Source organism: Gorilla gorilla, chromosome 1 (assembly GCF_029281585.2).
Source record: "Gorilla gorilla gorilla isolate KB3781 chromosome 1, NHGRI_mGorGor1-v2.1_pri, whole genome shotgun sequence".
Classification (NCBI taxonomy): Eukaryota; Metazoa; Chordata; class Mammalia; order Primates; family Hominidae; genus Gorilla; species Gorilla gorilla.
In genome coordinates this window covers 144986030-145005284 of record NC_073224.2, presented here as the reverse complement: position 1 = coordinate 145005284, position 19255 = coordinate 144986030, and the positions used below count along the sequence as shown (strand labels likewise).

Below are 19255 nucleotides of genomic sequence, written 5' to 3'. Positions count from 1 at the left end.
GTGCCTGACAGCCTTCTTTGCGTCAAGGAGCACTTGCAAATGATCCAGAGACCGAGGAGAATACTGTCTAGGCACACCTGCTGGAGACTCCTCCCCGAAACTCTCCAACATCCCTCTTGCCAGATACAATCAACATGTGAAGAAAATGAAGACCAAGAAAAAAGCCTCCCAGGGCATCGGATACAGCTGATCCTCCTCCCTACATTCAGCGCTTGGCCTGCTCTGCTCTCGCTCCTCCGACAGCTTCACCTGCTCCTCCTCTTCATGTTCCTGTGCCTGGGTCCAGGGCTCATCCTGTTGTGGTCGTGGTGGCAGCTTCAGCCCTTAGAGCTTCCCTTGGCTCTCTCCTCAGGACAGCTAAGAGCACCAGTGTGGAGTCACCCTTCAGTTCAAATGCAGATCAGTCCTTTCTTGTTTCATGACCTTTCTTTAGCCCTCACTTTCTTTTGTAATTCTAAAATAATAATTGGTTTTTTGTTGTTGTTTGTTTGTTTGTTTGAGACGGAGTCTCGCTCTGTCACCCAGGCTGGAGTGCCATGGCGTGATCTCGGCCCACTGCAACCTCCACCTCCCGGGTTCAAGCGATTCTCCTGCCTCAACCTCCTGAGTAGTTGGGATTACAGGTGCCCACCACCACACCCAGCTAATTTTTGTATTTTTAGTAGAGATGGGGTTTCGCCATGTTGGTCAGGCTGGTCTTGAACTCCTGACTTCAGGTGATCCGCCCACCTCAGCCTCCCAAAGTGCTGGGATTACAGGCCTGAGTCACCGTGCCCAGCCAATTCCAAAACAATAATTTTTTTAAAAAAATTAGGCTGGGCCAGGCATGGTGGCTCATGCCTGTAATCCTGCAACTTTGGGAGGCTGAGGCAGGAGGACTCCTTGAGTCCAGGAGTTCGAGACCAGCCAGGGCAATATAGGGAGCCCCTGTCTCTTTAAAAAAAAAAAAAAAAAATAGGCCAGGTGGGTGGCTCATGCCTGTAATCCTAGCACTTTGGGAGGCCAAGGCAGGAGGATTGCTTGAAGCCAGGAGTTCCAGGTTGCAGTGACTGACAATCATGTCACTGCACTACAGCCTGGGTGGCAAAGTGAGACTCTGTCTTTAAAACAAAAATAAATAAATAAATGACATACAAGTATGTAGCGCATGCATTCTCAACAGGGGTGGTAGTGTCCCAAAGAGGTGAAAAGTGTTTCTTGTGGTGGTTTCTACCAATGGTGAAAAAAATCTTAAGACAATACAAAAACTTGGGACCCTCCAAAGCTCAACCCTACCCAACAAAATCTTATTCCTTTGTACTAAATCTAGCAGGGGATAGGAGGTAACTAGGAACAATGTCTAAAACAACTCTTGGAGAAGGTGATCATGAAAACAAGGTTAAGAAACACTGAGATAACACTAAAATGTACAAGTCTCTCCTCCCCAAATCACACTCCATTCCCAGAGGGAAGGGCCTATCCTTCAGCCAATTATTCTTCCAGCCCACAGGCACACATATCACATATCACTATTAATCATATATCCAAGAGCTCTGGACTAAGACCGCCTTCAGAAACACAACCCCGAGGGCCTATGTGTCCTAACAGTGAAGGCAGACACTAGAGCAGATACAAGCCTACCAGCTGCTGGGAAATAGCCATGCCCCTCCCTGGCTCTGAGATTTGAGAAGCTTCCCCCTAAGAACCCTCAGAAAGGGAGAAAGAGTAAAGGGAGACCTAGCTTCAAAAAGCACCTCCACAGCTGACCCAAAAGCTCGATTCCTGCGCTGTTGAATGGTACTTCTCGGTGTACGCCGAGAGCATTCAGCTCAAGTACAATTTGAAAAAAAGATGGGGGCACATCTGCCATGAGGTAGAGTGATGACATTCATGTACAAGAACTGTCTGATGCCCCCATTACACCCAGGACATTCCAGAATCTACTGAAGAATGAAGACTGCTTGTTTTTCACATGGATTCCTTCTCACAATGTATTATCATCACAGAGCTTGTTCAAACCTGGAAGCAGACAATTCCAGGTTATTGTCCCCAGTGATTACAACAGTCTCCCTAATTTCAGTTGTGGCTCCCCGTTTTGAGCTACCAGGATAATCCTGCATTACTCCAAACTCTCTAAGTAAACTCGTATTCAACATTAGCTTCTGTTTTTCAAGTGTTCCGTGTGTTCCTTAGATTCTTCTTTCATCATCTTTCTCCATTAATCCTTCTTTCTGTCCTTCATCTAAATGGCTAGTCCATACCAGGCACAGTTCAAAGGCAAAGTCTCTGTCCTAAAAGCTTACATTCTAGCAGAAAGAGACAAATATTAAATACGGTGTATTAAAGAGTTCACAAAAATATATATAAAATAGGGTGTTTAAAATAAAGAGAGAACAATGGGGGTTACCACGGTCCCAAAATAGGAACCAAATAGATTTCCATCTCAAGTATCAAGATTCCTCCTCTCCTTCCTTCTCACTATCACTTGCTATTCTTGGTATCTCATGCAAGGACAATGAACAGGTTTCAACATTTTCATCTACCCTGTCTCTCTGCAATGAATCCTATAAACATTTACTGAAGATCACACACTTTCAAGTCAAACTTCAAAACCCTGTGTTCCCAATTCCAGTGTGACCTTGGCAAGTAACTGAACCCAGGTCACCTCATTTCTTGTGGGTAGACTCCTTCCTTCCAGGGCCACTGTGAGGATGAAGCCTGTTCAATAGGAATGGAACCCACTGCAAGATCTGACACACAACAGCATGCACGCCCTCCAATTTTATCAGCTCCAGGTACAGAGCATTCTATTAACCAAACCCCACTGCAACTTGTTCAATCCATTGTTTGCAATAGCAAAGAAAACCCCACTGCAGACAGGCTCACCTGGGATGCCAGCCTTCACCACTGTCCACTCCCTTTACCACTCTTCTTGAGGCTGGTTCCTGCCTCTCTTGTCTTTGCTAAAGCTCTTCTCTCTGCTTAGAATGTGTTTGCATCCCAAATTCTTATTCTTTTTCAGATTGTTGCTGACAAAAAGGACAAAGGAACTATTTTACAAAATCAGGCATGTATCTTATGGGGGATGGGAGTGGGAATTCTAGAGAAAAACATTTTACACTTGGGACAGTGATGTCAAGATAGAATGCATGCTTTTCTTGAGGTCACCACAGAATCTAAGACTCATTCCATGGCACGAACGTGCTAAAGATTTGATGCAGAGGAACTAGACATTTAAAAGCTGTGGAAAATCATGCTCGCCTCAGGTAAACAGAAGTAAAGTCCAGGAGCATTTTAAAGCCAGGTCCTCCTCTCAGAGGTACAACTGTATCTTCAGATCAAGATATTAGCATATGGCACCAACCAGCACAAATTTTTTCCCTCCAAATGTCTATAATCAGGTAAATACAAAAACATTATGAGTCAATATACAAATATTGTGAGACTGACAAGAAATTAAAGCTTCAAAAATTACTAGGACGGGTGCAGTGGCTCACACCAGCAATTTGGGAGGCCAACGCTGGAGGATCACTTGAGTCCTTTGAGACTAGCCTGGGCAACATAGTGAGACCCTATCTCTACAAAAACCACAAAAATTAGCTGGGCATGATGGCACACACCTGTGGTTCCAGCAACTTGGGAGGCTGAGGTGGGAGGATCACTTGAGCCTGGGAGGTCAAGGCTGCAGTGAGCAGAGACCATGCTACTACACTCCAGCCTGAGTAACAGAGGGAGACCCTGTCTCAAAAAAAATATAAATAAGCCAGGCACAGTGGCTCATGCCTGTAATCCCAGCACTTTGGGAGGCCGAGGCAGATGGATCACCTGAGGTCAGGAGTTCGAGCTCAACTTCGCTAACATGGTGAAACCCTGTTTCTACTACAAAAAAATTAGCTGGGCGTGGTGGCACACATCTGTAGCGCCTGTAATCCCAGCTACTGAGGCAGGAGAATCGCTTGAGCCTGGGAGGCGGAGGTTGCAGTGAGCCAAGATCATGCCATTGCACTCCAGCTTGGGCAACGAGAGTGAAACTCCATCTCAAAAAAAAAAATTTTATATATATGATTAAAGAGAAGCTGGTCCAGTGCCTAAAGCAAAGAGTATAACAAACGGTAGAAAGATGCAGAGCAAACAGAATGTCAATTTTGTCTTCTCTGTCTAGAAAATGACCTTTAGACTGCAAAGCTTAGAACACATATAGTTTATAGTGGATTTTTGAAAGTTCAAATCTAAACAAGGAGCGAACAAGTATAGACACTGGATTCCCAGAAGAATCTAGACTCAGAAATAACAAGTAACAAAAAAGTGTGTATCAAGCAGCTCACTGTGAGAGAAGCCTTGGCAAATGGTAGTAACAAGAACCTAGAGAGAAGCCTGCTCCCACTCCATCCCCACCCAGAGGGCAAGGATCTATTACTGGCTGAAGAGCCCGGCAGGCGCCCTCCTAGAGTGGACTTTTGGGGAGAGAGTGTGCAAGCAAGCACTCAGGGAGAAGGGCAGCCATCACCAAGGCTGCATGGACACACAAGGCATGTCCAAGAACACCTGCCCACGTCCCCTCCTTGAGGGGAGGTCAGGCTCCTGTTCATCTTAGTAACCCTCATGCCCATGCCTGATACATAGTGGGCACTCAATCCATGATTTTTCACCCACTGACAGGATTACCAGCCTAGGGAAATGCCTCAGATTTAAAGATCTATCTTGTTTCGGAAAGGCATCTGCATTTGAATGTCACTGCCTTTTATGGGTGTCACATCTCCTTGATCTGCCAATCTGGTAATCTTAGATGGCCCACTAGGGATATAATTGCATTACTTTCTGATAAAAGTTCCTTATGTCTAGGGCACTCCTGAAGTCCAGTTTAGTAACCCTAGAAGGAGGGTACAGTCAGAAGGAACACCACACCCACTGTGCTGATTATGTCATGGCAGAGGAAACTCGTGGTGATGTGTACCTCAATGTTTGGATTTAGATGTGTTCTCTTCTGTTTTGGTCATTAATGACTTGGAAACTACTTGGCATACTTATTAAGGAAACTGGGAATCAGAAGGATCTTTCTTACGTTAATACACAGTTTATTCAAAATATATGTAAAATCCTGCCCCAAAGTTTTAGAACTAGTAACGCTTACTCAGTGAGTTGAGTAAGTTAAAAAGCCAACACTATCTTGGTCTGCATAGTTATACAATTCTTCATAAAATAGTATTGCTTATTTGTTTAAATCAAAACAGCCCCATGAGGTAACCAAGGAAAGCATTATTTATAAGAAACGGGTGCGCATGGAGTTCATGTGAGCCATAAAACCTCCCAGAGTGATCATCACCATACTTTACAGACAGGAGAAGTCAATTTGACAAAGCAAGGATTAGAATCCTTCTTCTACACAGAGTTACCTTGTCTACCTGGCCAAGTGATTCTGTTGGTTAAAACAGAAGGAGCTAAAGCTTTGTAATCAAAGGAAGTCAGTTACCAATCCCAGTGTACTCTGGTAGGTTAAACCACATCTGTGGCAATACTATGATCAATTCTGAGTGATGCATTCTGAAGAGACACTGATAAGCTGACATCAGTTTCTAGAAGGAGTAAACTAGGTGGTGAAAAGATTAGAAAAACCATATATAGCCTATTATGAGAAACTGGCTAGCCAGGAGTGGCTACATATGACCTGCAAGTTTAGGAGAGGCAGGTTAGCTCCCATCTAAACATTTAGATGGAAGTCTTATAGAAGAGGGAGTTGATTTATTCTGAGTGACACACAGAGGACAGGCCAGGGAAATATACGGAGAAATTCCTGAGAGATGGACTAGAAGCAAACAGGCATGGAAAAATACCATGTTTTGAGTGCCAATGAAGAACAGGCAGGAAGAGATGACCTCCAAGAAAGCTTGTTGGAGAACATTCTCTCACTGGGAAGGAGGCCAGCCGGGTCTTCAATTTTAGAGATCTGCTGAAAAAGATCTTAGCTGAAGCCCCACAGGTAAAAAGAGGTGAAAATAGAGATGTTCCTCAAGTTTTTGTTTTCTTTGTCTCACCACTAGAATATTTAAGAGTCTAACAAACTCATTCCCGCATTTGTAGGTATCAGCTCTTTGCCACTCTCCAGATTGTCAAGCACTGTCTCTTCAGCAGGACCTCTAGGTGCCTCCAAAATAACCCTTGAGTCAGGAGCATGGGTAACACTGAAGAGCTGTCATTTATCTTTCCATAATGACAAGGCACATGACCTGTTTGCAACTTTTCTGTAGTTTCAGAATGTACACTCACTCCTCATCAACTCTTCAGCAAGCCCGCTCCATAGGACAAGCCTCAGTCTACTGTGACTCAAGGAAGGCATGAAACCCACCTCAACGTCATTGTCCCAAAAGTTCACTGTATTGTTCTGAAGGAACTGGTCTCAACCAGCCTGGGGAACCCTTATCTCACAGATCACTGACCACACGCATCCCCATGCTCCCATCTGCCAACCCCAAAACTGAGTCGAAACACCACGCGGCTCCTTTACTGAGGGTTATTATTGGGACAAGGCATGAAAGTGGGCCAAGGAGAAATGGGATCTCAGCCCTTTGGGTCAGCCTTAGTAAATCTGGAACTCCTCTTGGAGTCTAGATCCAGGTCTAGATCTCAGATTGCAAATGCTTTTTTGCTTACTACAATGGAGTCTGTCCATTTGAGAAAGGTGGCTTTACACAACCAGCTATGAACAGAGAGGAAATCGAATTTTAAACATGGGATAGATGCTGATGGAATCTTACAGATATGTTAACTGTGCAAAAGAGCACTATTTTTTCCCCAATGAAAATGAGAAAATATGACATTTCTATTACAAAGTAGGATAGAATTTCCCATTTTCTCTCTTTTTTTTTTTCAAGACAGTCTTGCTCTGTCACCCAGGCTGGAGTGCAGTGGCATGATCATAGCTCACTGAAGCCTCAACCTCCCAGGCTCAAGCGATCCTCCCGCCTCAGCCTCCCGAGTAGCTAGGACTACAGACATGTGCCACCACAGCTACCTTTTTAAAAATGTTTTGTAGAGATGGGGTCTCCCTATGTTGCCTAGGCTGGTCCCATTTCCTCCTTTTAAAACTATTCATACTGTGCCTTATGAAATACCATACAAAGGTATTTTGTACTTTCTGAGACCCTAAGTAAAAAGCCATTAGGTTCATTTTGCTTTTAATGAGGATGTGTGAAAAAAGATGAAGTCAGAGGCAAGGCTCAAACACCTGCATGCCACCAAATCCTACACAAATGCCACCCAAAGATAGGCTGGATGCAAACTGAAGTCCAAGCTTCTTAAACACCAAGACAAAGAGGGACATAATTAACTACAAGATTCAGAGTTCCTCTAAAAGAAAGTCAGCCTGAACATGGTTTCCCCTTTCCAGTCCTGAAGTCTGCAAGGATCTTATGATGAAGTCACAGGGGACCCTCCACATCGACAGTAAAGGTGAACTGCATATTTTACATAATTGTAATGCAATCTGAGAGCATGGATGAGGGAGAAAATAATAAGTTACCCTGAAAGCATTACATCTTCCATCAGAGTGCTATGCCCCAACACAAAGGTCTCTTGGAGATAATACAGTAAAGGCTTGCTACAGACAGCCAGGCTCTAACAAAATAAACCCAACTTCCCATCCCTTCCAGATCAAGGGCCAATGGAAAGAGGAGAGTGAACCAGTGCCCAAGCTCGAAAAGGGCAGCCCAATCAGCACTGCGCTCACAGGGAGGGCTTAGCCTGGGCCATCTCTTCCTATTCCTGCTCTCTTCCCCATCGGACATCAGTGGCTCTAGCATAATAAGGTCAGGAGCAAAGTGACACCCCTATTTCAGATGAAAAGAGGACTTCTCCACATCAGTGCCGCGTTTTCATGGTCCTCTTCCCTTCCCCTTCTGAGCTGGGCCCCTTCTCTTCCCGCTGACCCTCCTGCCCTTCTGCTTTGCCCCCACACACCATCTGTTTTGGGCTGTTGCCTTTACTTGGTCCATCAATGGGCACAGGCTACCCTGTCTTCCCTGAAATGGCAAATTTTTAATTGAACCTGCTGCCAGCCTCATACACTGTCCTGTTTGTCATTTATTTCATGCCAAGTCTGCCCATTTCCTCCCTTAGTACTCTCTCCTAACCCCTGGAAATTTGCTCTACCTACGATCTCTCAAAAGGTCACCAGTGCTGGGCAACACGGTAAAACCCTGTCTCTACAAAAAATACAAAAAATTAGCCAGGCATGGTGGTGCACACCTGTAGTCCCAGCTACTCGGGAGGCTGAGGCAGGAGGATTGCTTGAGCCCAGGAGGTCAAGGCTGCAGTGAGCCAAGATCACACCACTGCACTCCAGCCTGGGGGGAAATGGGGGAGGGGGATTGCAGGGAGTGGGGAACAGAGGAAGATCCTATCTCAAACAAAACAGGTCATCAGTGACTTCTCAGTAGCCAAATCCAGTGGCCTGTCTCCAGTCATCCTCTGGGCCTCTCTGTAGCACCTAGTATTTTCCAGGAGGGCCCTCTAATCTCTCCTCCTCCAGCTTCTTGTTAAAGGACTTTATCCTGGGATTTCTTGCTCTGGTCTGCCCTCTCTGGACTCAGTACCCTCTCGTCTTGAAAGATGTCAATTCTCCCTGAGCTCTGGCCTCAGATTAAAATGGTTAGGAGCAAGGGCTCTGGAAACTGAATGCTTGAATTAGAAGCCCATTTCCACCATGCACGAAGTTTCCTCTGCTTCAGTTTTCTTCCCTGCCAACCAGAGATCAGTAACAGCACTTACATCAGAAGGTTACTGGGAAGAATCAATGAGTTAATTCACATAAGTTGTAAGAACTCAATAAATGTCAACACTTATCCTTCCATCTATGCTTTGTTGGCCATTCCAATCAAGATACTGGAAAGATTTCTTCCCTTGAATTCAATATATCATTAAAAACCACTTACTTGACATGATTTGATAGCCATTTTGATAAGATATCATTTTAAAGGTACCTAAAGCTTCCTGAATTTTTTGTTTGTTTGTTTGTTTTTGAGATGGAATTTCGCTCTTGTTGCACAGGCTGGATTGCAATGGCACGATCTTGGCTCACCGCAGCCTCTGCCTCCCAGGTTCAAGCGATTCTCCTGCCACAGTCTCCTGAGGAGCTAGGATTACAGGCATGCGCCACCATGCCTGGCTAATTTTGTATTTTTAGTAGAGATGGGTTTTCTCCATGATGGTCAGGTTGGTCTCGAACTCCCGACCTCAGTTGATCTGCCCACCTCAGCCTCCCAAAAGTGTTAGGATTACAGGCGTGAGCCACCGTGCCTGGCCAAGCTTCCTGTTTAAAAAACTATTATCAAATAATTTGTGGAAAAAACGCCCTCATCCCAGCCCACTGCCAATTCCCACCTGAGTCTGCTGGGGATGAGGGATGGAGTAGGGATTACAGATGTCAGTGACTCATGACTTGGTAATAAAGAAACTAAAGCAAGTTACTTTTTTCTTTTTTTAACATCAAAAGATCCTCCTCCTCTTTCTTACCATTGGTAGGAACTAATTTTTTTGGAGAGCAATTTGGCAATACCAAAATACATTTAAATGTTATGTCAAAAGTTACACACTTTTCTACACAAGTACTTTTAAAGGAAATATCCACCAGTAGGGAAGCAGTGAATAATCAGTGGAAATCCATACAACAGACTATAATTCAGTTTTTGAAATGGTTGAACAATATTCAAAGCAGTACAAGCACTTAGGGTAGGAGTAAGGTATACAGGATACTTTCACTTATTTACTTTTCTATTTTGGAACTGTTTGCATAAAGAGAAGTGGTTCTCATAAGCAAGGAAGATGGCACCCTGAGGTAGATGTACTGTCTTCATGCAGAGATGACTTGTCCAAAGGTTGTGGGCTCAGCAGGGATTCGGACCCAGATCTGACTCCAAGTCTAAGTCTTTTCCATCATTGGATGCTCCCCTATCCCTACTCTACAACAAAGCTGAGAGACAGGAACTCTCTGTACTATACACAGTCTTAGCACAGGCAACTATGCTATCTGCCTGAAGATGCTTAGACTCTGGCTTAACATAAAGTCCTTTTAATTCATGGAGACGTGACAATATATCCAAATGTACCCACCACCAATATCATCGTATCAGACTAATGCACATAAATATATTGCCCAGTTGTAGAAAGGACTAATTGGGCCGGGCACAGTGGCTCATGCCTGTAATCCCAGCATTTTGGGAGGCTGAGGCAGACAGATCACCTGAGGTCAGAAGTTCAAGACCAGCCCGGCCAACATAGTGAAACCCCGTCTGTACTAAAAATACAAAAAATTAGCCAGACATGGTGGCATAGGCCTGTAGTCCCAGCTATTCAGGAGGCTGAGGCAGGAGAATCACTCGAACCTGAGAGGCAGAGGTTACAATGAGCCGAGATCACACCACGGTATTCCAGCCTGGGCGACAAAGTGAGACTGTCTCCAGAAAAAAAAAAAGTCGGCAAGGGATGGGAGGAATTGATTTAAACAAGCCCATAGGAATCCTTAGTTCCAAAGCGCGTTGCCAGCACAGTTCAAAAGTTCATAATAAGGCTGGGTGCAGTGGCTCACACCTGTAATCCCAACACTTTGGGAAGCTGAGACGGGTGGATCACTTAAGGTCAGGAGTTCAAAACCATCCTGGCCAACATGGTAAAACCCCATCTCTACTAAAAATACAAAAATTAGCCGGGCATGGTGGTGCGCGACTGTAATCCCAGCTTCTCAGGAGGCTGAGGCATGAGAATTGCTTGAACCCAGGAGGTAGAGGTTGCAGTGAGCCAAGATCGCGCCACTGTACTCCAGCCCAGGTGACAGAGCAAGACTGTCTCAAAAAAAAAAAAAAAAAAAAAAAAAAGAGTTCATAAGATATTTGGCAGAGCTGTTTCAGACTAAAAACACTTTAACTCTCCCACTGGCCCATATGAAGACTAACCTCCTGCCACATGCATGTTTTTTGAAGGTGATGTAAGACCAACTGCAGGAAAGGGTGTCACTAAAGAAGAAAAAGAAGGGGGGGAAGCTCAGAGATGAATAAACCTTGAAATGAAAATCTGGCTGGCAAAGAATGCGTCTGTATGTAAGCAAGGAGAGGTAGGGATGGAGTTTTAAAAAAATACAACATCCAATTGTTTGAAGAAAGATAAGGAAAATCCACCCCAGTCCACCCCAGTACTCAGAGTAGAGAATGGAACCATTCAGGGGAAGGCATCTAGCCATAGGTGGACTCTAAAGAGCAGCCCTAGGGTTCTAGCTCAGCTGCTAAGGCGCAAGGACCACAGCAAGCTCACAAGATGATGCCTAATGTACGTATAATTTCTACACTCAATTAGAAGCATAATATGATTGCTGTTGCTATTTTTGCATTCAAAGTGGAATCACATGTTTGAATTAACCAACAGCAGGACAGAGACTTGCTACACATGGTATTGATTGTTTTCTCTATTTCCTCCCACAAGAAACAAAAGGAGACCGGGAAATTGTGCACTAATGAAGCACACTCTATCCATTCATAGAGCCTGGGTAACATTAAGGGTGAGAAGCTGCAGATAATGGAGAAAGATCAGTGTCCAAACATTTGGGAGTGGAGGCGGGAAGGAGCAATGAAGCCATAGCCCGCCCAGTGTGGCCACTCCACAGCTAGAGTTCCCTGGAAAATTATCCAGCAGAGGGGAAATAACCATAAATGCTTAGGTTACAACTGACCCAGAAGAGTCCTTCCAAGCACAAAAGGCCTCCTCTTTTCTCTGCATTCATCCCTCCAATTCCCTGGCCTTCCCACTGCAGACACAGCACTCAACAGTCACGCCCACACCCTGAAGTTTCCTGGTCCCTCCCTACCTTGTGGGGGAAATATAGGCATTAGTCTTCTCCACTCAAGGACTTGCTTCACACAGGTCTAGGTAGAGACTTCATAAGAACACATAAACTCAAAGCCTCCAGATTCAAGCAAGCCAAATTCAAACACTTGAAGGAAAAAATGTTAACCAGCTAGCTGTGGAGGAATACAAGCCCTATCTGAAACCAAGAAAGGAAAGATATATCTTATTTAAAAGGAATCAACCTGTTAGAAAAAGCAGAATACAACCATGCCCGGTAAGCAAGACCTCTAGCTCTACAGAGAAGTCCTCAGCCCCAAGGGCAATGTGGACAGAACGGTGCAGATCTACAGACCTGGTACTTTCACTGTGGAAATGCCTCACAGGCTGCCTGGTGGTGGAGTCCTGGATAAGGACTCTGGGGCAGATCACATTCCTGACACAGAAATGAAACACAGTAGTACTGCTTGGTGTCATGTCCCCTACCCACCAGAAATCTCAGGCAGATACAAACAGATTCATGAATGAATATTAAAGTTCTAGAGATAATATCAACATCCAGAAGAGAAAAGCAGCTCAGAACACAAGACTGAGCCTAATTAGCAGAAAACCAGTCAGCAAAATGAAACCACGGCTAAAATTTATATAATGTGGGCTTTTGATTCCAGGCATTATTCTAAACACTTTACATGGATTATCTATCTGATTTCTCCCAACAACCCTATAAAGATGAGTGTTATGATATCCTCATTTTACATACAAGACAGGCAGGTTAAGTCACTTGCCAAAGTTCACAGTAAGATGCAGAACCAGGAATCCAACCCAGTTCCCACAGTCCATGTTCTTAACCACTAAGCTCTACTTTCCCTGACAAGAACCTTGTATGACAGGTATGGGGAAGTCTTCAATTCAAGTTCAAAAGGGTTCACATGGCCATAGGTTTTTGTAAAACTTAAAAGATATTTATACATTTTTCATAATGAGGACCCCCAAATTGTATAAACTTCGTCCCCACAAACAACCTGGATCTACCTATGAGTTCCAAGAATCCTTAACAAAAATCTGAGGGTACAAGTACACATGAATAAGTTAAGAGCCCATTTGGGCTATAAAATAAGTTCAGAGTTAAGGAGAGCCAATGCACATGGTATATGCTACAGGAGGGTAATGCCTAGATTTAAATGGAACTTGCCAACAAATTCTAAGGACAAGCTTTCTCCAACCACCACCTAGTTTCACTGAGAAAGAAAATGTAGGGCTGGGCACAGCTGCTCACACCTGTAATCCCAGCTCTTTGGGAGGCCAAGGCAGGTGTTATCACTTGAGGTCAGGAGTTTGAGACCAGCCTGGCCAACATGGTGAAACCCCAACTCTACTAAGAATACAAAAATTAGTCAGATGTGGTGGCAGGTGCCTGTAATTCCAGCTACTCGGGAGGCTAAGCCAGGAGAATTGCTTGAACCTGGGAGGTGGAGGTTGCAGTGAGCCGAGATCGTATGACCTCACTCCAGCCTGGGCAACAGAGGGAGACTCCATCTCAAAAAAATAAAAAAGAGAGAGAAGAAAATGCATTTCCTCACTCTCCTGAATACAATGCTAATGATGGCTGAAAAACCAAAACCATCCAATTGTGCTTACTTTTTTTATGCCGCAGATCAGATTCATTATGGCTTTAAGGATACACTGTTAAAGAGGGAAAGGAGGCAGGAAACACTAACCCTCATGTCCCAACCTGGAAGGGAAACAGGCACAGGGGAAAAAAAAAAAAAGCCTATACCTCTGTTGATGGTGGTATTAGCAATGTCATCATTGTCAAGATTGTTTCTGAAATCTAAAAGAGTGTCTAGAGACAGAACAATTTCCACAAATGTTAGACTGTAAAAAATCAGTGAGCTTGACGATAATCCTCGTTAAAACTCCAGAGTAAATAAGGATGAGAATTTTAAAGAGGAAGCATGGTATCTCTTGTCACTTCAGCAAAGTGTATCTTATTTATCTGTTTTGGTCAAGACAGGAAAACAAAAACTAAAGCAGACCAACAGCAATAGCTGGTTCCTACCAGGAGCAAAGTCCCTGGCTGAATGGCCCCTTCTCCAGCAGTATTCAGGAAAATGCAGGCACTGGACAAATCCTTGCAGAGGACACCTCTACCATTCCTAACTTGGAAGTCTAAGAAAGAGCCCAGTCAAAATATCTATCTTAAGAAATAATCCCAAAATCAGCAGCAAAGATGAAAAATTTCAACATAATATTAACTATTTAACTACTTAAGAAAAACAAGGCTAGGAATGGTGGCTCACACCTGTAATCCCAGTGCTTTAACAGGCCAAGGCAGTAGGATCACTTGAGGCCAGAAGTTCAAGAGCAACCTGGGCAACATAGCGAGATCAAAAAATAAAATATTTTTTAGAATATTTTCTTTTTAACCACATCCTTCAAAATCATCATACTTGCACTACAGAATTATCTTATTTAGACTACAGAGTTAATTTCTAACTTATGTCTAGAGATAGCAAAATCTATTCCCGATGAATAAATTCATTAAATCAACAAATATTCAAATATTTATTGAGCATATGCTATGTGCTAAACTATATTGTAAAATATCGATCTTCAGACACACCCGTGAATAAGAGAGCTTTATCTCTGGTGGGAAGAGACAGATAATAAGCAAACAAAAAAAGATTTTAATTAAAAACCAATTTCTGAACTTCCAAGTTTAAAAAGAAAAAAGCTAAGCCCACCAACACATTTTTACCAAGATTCTGGTGCTCTACCAGCAAGACAAGGCAAACCACCCTTGGGTGTAATTTATAGCTGGGTCACCCTGGGTTACTCTGATCAGAAGTACCCTCAGAGCAGCTGTGCGTCTAAAGCGCACCCGGCAAACAAGCTGGGAGGACTTCGTGGACACTGGTCCTATCTAATTATTACTGTATGATTGTTTAACTTCAACAACCAAAGATTTTGGTAATAAGCCTTTCAAGAAGGTTTTTAGGTGTTGAGAAATACCATTTTGTAATCAAGAAGATCCCGTGGGAAGCTGCTTTGCTCAAATCAGACGTTCCAAGGGGGCAGAAGACCAGAAGAATGTGCATTCCAATTCCATGCTTCTTAATATTCCAGTTAGCCTCCTCCCAAAAAAACATACTGAGGTAAGATTATTTCAGCTCCCCATTCGTCAATTTATTTTTTCCACTTTCCCTGAGACATGTAAGAAAGGTTCCTGCGGCATTTGCTCCAAACCTGATGAAGACATGCTTCACTGCGTCCTCTTTTCCCATCCAACTTTACAGGAAACTACTCCGACTCCAACATTTTGCCAGGAAATACTGTGCTTCCCTTGAGTACCTGTTATATTTTTTCATGGTTTATGAGGCACAGAGTTGTTGCACTTTTCATTTTGGTTCCCAAGATGCATTCAAGGGCCTGGTTCAACCTGTAGAATACCTGTAGGGCCCATTATTTTATGAGTGTTTCTATCCTCCACCAAACCATCCCTATCAGTGTCTGCATTTTCCCTGGCCCTTTTACTCTCTGATGGTTTTTGTAAACTTCAAGTTATTGATCATTTGGTGTCATTTTTTTCTTTGTTATTAAAGAAACTTTGTTCATATTCCAGGCTGAAAGACCGGAATTCTTAGGCTTTTTTTTTTTAAGGCTGTTTTCACACATCTTCTTGCCTATTAAAAAAAGTAAGCTTGTGTGTTCTGCCATGTATTATCATCTTACCAATCAAATGTCTTAAAGATTTTTCCCTGAAATTTTACTGATTAAAGGTATTTAAAATCAGAGACTTCCTCAATTCATTGATGAACTGCTTTTACAGCTAGAATATTATATAACAAGACCAAAAGGTATTAATACAAACCAAATACTTACAGAGGCAGGGACATACAAATCTTAGAAATATAATACTAAAAACTAATTTTCTGTTACTAAGAGCTAATAGCTACAATACCGTCACTGAGTTGAGTATAAGCCAGACACATCTCCACAACATGGTGTCTGGGGGTGGCAACTATTGTTTTCCCCCATTCTACAGAACAGAAACTAGGAGAGAGATGTCAAGTAGCTTGCCCAGCATCACAGAAGGCAGGAAGTGGCAGAACGGGGACTAGAACTCACATATGCTAGACTCCCAGGTCCACTCCACACTGTCTCCCCAGGATGTTTCTATACTTCTTTGTTAAATGAGATGTGGGGGTAGATGAGGGGAATCTAGCATTCAAGCAATGTATCAATTATGCAATAAAGAAAAAGCAGGAAGGAATCAAAAGGTGTCAAACCACGCAATGTCACTTTTGTATATACCCACCTTTCACCCGGGAGTCCTGAGGCCTCAGTCAAAATGCAGCATCTCATACAAAGGCCTAGCAAACATGGCTATTTGATTCCCAGGCCCAGAACAGATCAGAAACAGTATGACATAAATAATCACAATGTCAAGAAGTGACAGGTGGGTAGCAAAAACGGGAGGAAGGGCTGGGCGCCATGGCTCACGCCTGTAATCCCAGCATTTTGGAAGGCCAAGGCAGGGGGAATCACGTGAGGTCAGGAGCTGGAGACCAGCTTGGCCAACATGGCAAAACCCTGTCTCTACTAAATAATACAAACATTAGCCGGGCATGGTAGCAGGCGCCTGTAATCCCAGCTACTCGGGGCGCTGAGGCAGGAGAATCGCTTGAACCCGGGAGGCGAAGGTTGCAGTGAGCTGAGATTGCGCCACTGCACTCCAGCCTGGGCGACAGAGCAAGACTCCGTCTCAAAAAAGAAAGAAAAAAAAAATGGGGAGAAGGCGACAGACAGCAGAGTCTTGTGTAGAACATCCCTAAGTACTTCACTCAACTAAGACATCGCTTTTAGAGTTAAAATTCTTAGAATAGTCCAACTTCTGTGACCTTGAGCAAATCTTTCTGAGCTTCAGTGTACTGATCTGTAAATGATGTTGGATAATCCCAGCAATCCTCCCTCACCTTACAGGACTGCTCTGCTGTTAAGATCAAAAGACTTCCTATGAAAGAATACTGTCTGAAAGGACTACAAAAATGAAACGGGCTGTTAAAAAATGGGTTTGGTGCTTAAAGGGATAAATCCACAGCTTTCATAACTAACTTTCCAAAGGTTCTAAAAACTGAGGTTTTACCGTTTTTAAACATTTACGATAATTACAGTGATCTAGCCTGTGTATGCATTTCCTTGGATCTGCTCAGTATTAAGCAGGAAAAGGGCAAAAGCTGCTACATTAGTCAGCAAAAAAGAAATTAGCATGGATATTATTAACATCCAAGAAAAGTAAGTCACTTGAAGGGCTGCCAACGTTATCAGTACCTCATTTACAATGCAAAAGGTAGTAGAGACTCAACTGCTGCCAGCCAAGAATCACTGGGGGGAATTACAATGAATGTGCACAACCAGGCCAAAGTATCACATCACGTCCAACATTTTGGACATGCCCATTCCTCTGAAAAGTTTCCTAAAGTTCGGTTTGTAAATCCTGGAAGGAAGGAAACAGTAACTTGTTACAAACTTTTCAGTTGGTGAGGTTTGCACTCAATCATACACAAACCACTCACCTTTCTGCTCTCTAAAAAAATTGTTAGCAAACTGTTGTCTAATACGGGCAACATGTTTGAAAAGGTAAAGGACCTAAACATTTCAACTTTAGATACACAAACTAAAATCAACTCCTTGTTTCAAAGACAGTATGATGTGCAGACTAACAGCGGGAGACAAGAGCCACAACTCTCCCTTGGGGTTTGACAACGGTGCGCTTCATTACCTCTTTACATAATTCGCTTCACACCGCCTACCCCCGCAGCCCCGGGATGTTCCAGCTCTGACAATGTCAGTGCCTTCCACCAGCGGTCGGACGGTGCGGTGGCAATCCTGACATGCTTGGGCTCCCGGGAGGTTAATGGGAATTAAACCACAGCAGCCCTCCTTTGTGGCGCTTTGGCCAGAACAGCAGAAAGGAGACAATGAGCGTTCTGTGCACAGTTCCGCGCCGATTGGCTGGTCTCTCCCCCCAGAAACCCCTGATGTCATGGGCTTGGAATGCAGGGAGGGAGGAAGGAAGGAGAGGATTTGGGGAGGGGGACGCCTCTCATCTCTTTCCCAGGCCAAAAGTCCTAAAGATAAACCTAACGCATTCTTGGGCTCAGTGGCAAAGCTGAGCGTCACCAAATCCCAATCGCTCCAAACTATAAGCCGCCTCAGCAAACAAGCCCCAAACAAAAGCAACCCACAAAAATACTCCTTTATGTCGTGAAAGTCTAATGTACTTCAAACTTCTCAGTGTTTCATAAAAAGTCTCAAGCCTAAGCAGATATCACTCGCACAGTGGCGTGCTCAGGCTTTGTCTCCATTTCCCGCAAAAGCAACAGCAGAAGCAGCAGCAGCAATCTGCCTCCAAATGCCTCCCAGGCACCGATATCGGAGACTGTGATGGGTCCCGGACCGGCTTCCGTTCCTCGGGGCCCCTGGGGTCGGCGGGACATGAGGCGGTCTCTCTCCCCGTGGGGAGGCGCGGAGTCCGCCAGCACCCGGGGCCCGGGCAGATGGCGGGGGCTGCGGCAGCGGCTCGCCGGGTCCCTGGCCGCGCAGACGGGCTCCGCCTAAGGGCGAGTGGCCACGCAGGAGCGCCCCCTTCCCGGAGGGCGCGTTCTGCAGTCACCAAACAGCCCTCGAGACCCCCGCAGCCGTAAAGGCTGGCGCCGCGGGACTCCAGGCGCCCGGGAACCCACCGCCAGCCACTAGTCCTGTCCCACGGCGCGGGAACAAAGCCAGGCGGGTGCCCGGGAGCCGGCCCCGCAAGCCCGGGGACTGGACACGACCGGGACAGGCAGAGACGCTCGCGCCGCCTCGACGTCCCCTCTCCAGGAAAACGGTGAGCCACAGCGCGAGGGGCAAACGAAGCACGGCCCAGCGCCAGGCCAGCCCAAGGGTGCCCCGGGGGCCCCCGCGCCCGCCCGAGCCAGGCGTACCTTGTTCTTGACTTCGGCCGAGAGCCCGTAGGAAGGGCCCTTGTTGAAGTGGGTCATGGTGGTTCGGGCGGCGGGAAGAGGCTGCGCTGGGGTCCGGGGTCTCTCGCACTTCGCTTCCCCGCTCCTGGCCCCGAGGAGTGGCCGCCGCGGGGGATGCTCGAACTCCCTCCTCTGGGAGGCGCAGGAGACGGCCGCGGGGCGCGGGCGGTGCCTGGGCAACTGGGTCCAACGGGGTGCTACAGAGCCTCGAGCTCCGCTCCGAAGCGCCCGGCTGCCTCGCTCGCCGCCCGCACCTCAGTTCCCCACAGGCCGCCCCCGCCTCCGCCTGGGCCTTCGGGGATTGGCCGCCGGGCCCGACCAATGGAGGGCCGCCTCCTCCCGCCTCTGCGCCGAGGGGCGGTGCGGCCAATTGAAGGGCCGCGGGGTCCGCTTTCCCTCCCGCTCCCTCCCCGCGAGGTCCCCTG

General features: G+C 45.4%; 1 protein-coding gene across 3 annotated transcripts in view; it reads right to left on the bottom strand.

Annotated features, from left to right (window-relative positions):
* Nucleotides 1–19255, bottom strand: part of CNN3 (calponin 3) — a 30389-nt gene extending 11134 nt beyond the window's left edge. The window contains exons 1-2 of one of the 3 annotated variants that reach the window (XM_055352737.2): nt 14818–15250; nt 14108–14174 (exon numbers count right to left, since the gene is read on the bottom strand). In XM_055352737.2, the coding sequence (XP_055208712.1) occupies nt 14108–14174; nt 14818–14954 (204 nt within the window). In that variant the 5' untranslated portion in view covers nt 14955–15250. Of the gene's footprint in view, nt 1–14107; nt 14175–14817; nt 15251–17587; nt 17727–18791 lie in introns of those variants that run through there. The other 2 variants (XM_004026169.5, XM_019032667.4) reach the window with 2 other exon arrangements.